Raw genomic sequence first — 3,861 nt, forward strand, 5'->3', positions numbered from 1 at the left:
GGAGTTTAGGGCTGTTGTACATAGGGTCGCTATGAGGCGCAGGCGACTCGACGGCACATAACAACAACAACAACAACATCTTATCATGAATTTAAAGTTTCATTGCCCAGTGGTTTGAGAAAATACTTTGTAGTATTTCCGTGTTCTTTAGTTTCTTAAGGTTTAGTTAGTGTCCTAATAAGTGTTCCATTCTGGAGTAAGTATCATGTGCACTTAATAAGAAAGTAAATACATTTTTGGTTGGTTGAAATACCCTGAATACGTACAAAAGGTCCAGTATGGTTTAGATTTTCTGCATCTTTGTTTAGTTTCTTTCTAGTTGATCTATCCCTTTGTAAGTGTGATTTGTTAAAATCTCTTACCACTATTGTAAAGAGTTCTGGTGGCCTATTGGCAAGAACCTGCACTGCAATCCCAGAGGCACAGAATTCAAGACTAACAGCTGTTCCCTGGGAGAAAGATGGACAATCTCCTCCCTTGGGTCGATTCTGACTCTACAGTACACAACAACAACAGCCACCACTATTGTGGTGCTTTCTATTTCTTCAAGTCTGTTAACCATTGTTTTATGTATTTTGCATGTCTATCATTTGGTGCATTCTTACGCAATTTAAAATCTCTAAAAACCTACTAGAGAATCAGTTCCAACTCCACTGCATTGAGTTTTTATTCCTAAAGGTCTATGATAAATTTACATTATTTTTCAGTTCATATGGCAAATAATAGCAGAACTGGAAACCAAACTCTAGTTTCTTGAATTATAGCCTAGGACCCTTTTCAATGTTTCACCTACTTTGAATCCAAATAATTCTCTATACTCCACTGTTTGGAACTGATGGTTTTCACTATAGCCATTGTGAAAAATTCTGTTTTATCTACAGGTTCATCCTATCGTGGCTTAGTGGCAAAACCCTTTGAGAAAGTAACATACCGCTGGACAGTACCGCCACATGCTGGCCCCAGTGCTCAGGACTCTGCATGTATGGCTTGGATGTATTTCTCTGCCACAGATCCCATCAGAGACACAAATTCTGGCCTTGTGGGTCCCCTCCTAGTGTGCAAGTCTGGGGCTTTGGCTGCAAATGGCAAGCAGGTATTGTAAAGGCTTTGCTTTGGGGTAAGAAATCCACTAGAAGGAAGATGTGGATGAGTGTGCTGAGTAGGAATTAAGTATGTAGCTAAGCTATGTAGCTAAGCTCTAAGGTGAGGGGATAGCAAAAAAAAAATAACTAAACTTTTGAAGAGTAAATTAATTGTTAATGTCTTTATAATATTTTGCATGCCATTCTTTCACTCAAAAAAACACATCTACCTTTAGCCTACTTCTTTCCATTTTAACACTTCCTATAATCTCTTGGTTGGTTTTTAAAACTGTTGTTATCTCTGAAATCTCCTAATCTTTGCTTTTAACTATAATCCACCCTAGTGTTTGATTGTATGCTTGAATATCTAGTTCATAATTTCCATCTCTGTAGTTTGGGGAGCATTACTCTTTTTGCTTTACTTCCTTATCTGTAAAAAGGAATCAACAATGGAAGAAAGTACCTTGGATTTCTGTGAAAATTAATCAAAATAATACATATAAAATTCTTAGCATATTATCTGGAACATAATAAACACTCAATAAATTTCAAATGCAACAGTAGTAATAATTTCCTGTCTTCATCCTTGCTCAGATGGTTGCTTTCCCCCACTCTGCTCAGGTGGTGACTTTCTATTATGCTCTTTTCCTGTGCCTGTTCTCCTTAACACTCACCTTGTGTTTCTTCTCTGCCTTCCTTACTACATTCTTCCTCAGTATTTAAATTTATCCACATTTCCCCTTTATTCTTCATCCAATGGAAATTTGAGAGTAGTCTGGGAGCAACAGTTGTCACTCTGGGCAAAAGGTATGGCTTTATATTTGAGTGTGGAAAAGGACATTGGAGAGATTAAAGATCTTTTAATTATGCAGTTCCACAGTACAGAACTGCTAAAACTATTGTCATTCTCTCCTCCGATCTTCTCCACTGGTTCAGCAGAAAGGAGTGGACAAGGAGTTCTTTCTACTGTTCACTGTGTTGGATGAGAACAAAAGCTGGTATAACAGTACCAATCATGCAGCCGCTATGTTGGATTCCCGACTTCTTTCAGAAGATATCAAAGGCTTCCAAGATTCCAACCAGATGCATGGTATGGGAAATAACTTTGCCTTGGGCTACACATAGGAATTCCTAAACAAGAATAATGATAACTTTAATCATGAAAACATTGACCCCATTAGTCAATTTTATCCAAGTGAAAACTTAGATTTAGGGTTTCCGTTTTAGGCAGCAGATACCTTTATATAGTACTAGCATATTCTTGTTCTCTATCTTTGTTGGTGCTGTGTGCCACTGAGTCAGAATCGACCCATAGCTGTTCTTCCAACAGGTTTTCAGAGGCAGTAATAGAACAGGAGGAAATTGTTCACCCTTATTCTATGGAGCAGCTGGTGGGTTCAAAACATGTACCTTTGGGATTGAAGTGCAGCTTCTTACCACTAGGTCACCAGATCCACCTCTTGTATTGCACATGATGTGGAAAATAATGGAAAAGGGATAAGCATAAAGCAGGCCACTAGAGAATAAAAGGAATAAGCTGAGATGACATCTGTGAGCTTATCTTCCTTTCTATTTCCTACTACTCTTCCTCTCCTATGTCATATTCCAGCAAAATAAGGTCTTTTTCTTTCCACAAACATATCTTGTACTTTTTATTATTACCATGTTTGCAATACTATTCCCTCCACTTGAAATTCTGCTCTTTAGGCTATACGCAAAAGTCACTTCCTCCATGTAACCATCTTATCATCCAAGGACAAAATAATGACACTATCTTCTGAAGTAATACTCATTCCTTACTTATATCTCAAGATCTGTCATTTCACATTTGCAACTTGAAAACAAAAAATCCAAGTTGTCCTTCTGATGGTCCAGAACCTATGCAGTGCTGGGCTTGCACAACCTTCTGTGAAATACTTTGAATGATATACTCAAGACTTCATTGATGACCAGGTCATGTGAGAGGTAAGTGTTCTACCTTCTTCCATTTGTTCATGATGTCTAAGTCTGCTTACAGATGATGAGGGGTGACAGGACAACACAAGGTTGTGGGAGAGAATGTGAAGGTTAAGCAGGGACTCAAAATGATAAGAGAAGGAAAAGGACCATAAAGGATTTTGGAGGCTGGAGTGAATGAAGGATGAGTAAAGTCCCCATCCCAGGCAGGTGCTGGTAAGTGGTAGATGATAAATAACACCTTGCCATTCCCACCCCCAATTCCTCTCTGTGTCTGAGGGGATAATGGTGCTGAAGGTGGAGCATGGCCCCACCTCTCAAATAACACTAATTTGGAAAAACAATCTGGTCTTTGGAACTTAATCATGTTCGTAAATGTATTTCACTTCGATCAGACCACTTAGTAGCAAGTTTATTATACTCATTATTACCAACAAGGTTGAAATCTACTGCCTTCTAGTTGATTCCTCATAGCAATTGTCCAACAGGTATCCAAGACTGTAAATATTTACAAGAGGAGACTGCCCATCTTTCTTCCATAGATCAACTGGTGAATTCTATCTGCTGACAGAATTAACAATTATCTGCTTCTAATTAAGAATCCAATACACCACCAGGGATCTTTCCTTAATATTATAGTTACTTTTAACCCAACTGAGTGTGGAAACTACAGAACAGTGTCATTGATTTCACATACAAGCAAGATTCTATTGAAGATTATAAAAAAACGATTAGAACAGCACATCAGCAGAGAACTGCCGGAAGTCCAGGCTGGGTTTAGAAGGGATCGTCATACTAGGGATATTGTTGCTGATGTTAGATG

At 38.4% G+C, this 3,861-nt stretch overlaps 1 protein-coding gene across 1 annotated transcript in view; it reads left to right on the forward strand.

The window, feature by feature from the left end:
* HEPH (hephaestin) overlaps positions 1–3,861 on the forward strand; it is a 308,125-nt gene that overhangs the window by 137,811 nt on the left and 166,453 nt on the right. Inside the window, exons 9-10 of the mRNA XM_006903126.1 lie at positions 882–1,093; positions 2,022–2,172. Coding sequence (XP_006903188.1) covers positions 882–1,093; positions 2,022–2,172 — 363 coding nt within the window. The remainder of the gene's footprint in view (positions 1–881; positions 1,094–2,021; positions 2,173–3,861) is intronic.

The sequence above is a fragment of the Elephantulus edwardii genome, unplaced genomic scaffold (genome assembly GCF_000299155.1).
Source record: "Elephantulus edwardii isolate Elephantulus edwardi_28Jun2011 unplaced genomic scaffold, EleEdw1.0 scaffold00514, whole genome shotgun sequence".
NCBI classification, from domain to species: Eukaryota; Metazoa; Chordata; class Mammalia; order Macroscelidea; family Macroscelididae; genus Elephantulus; species Elephantulus edwardii.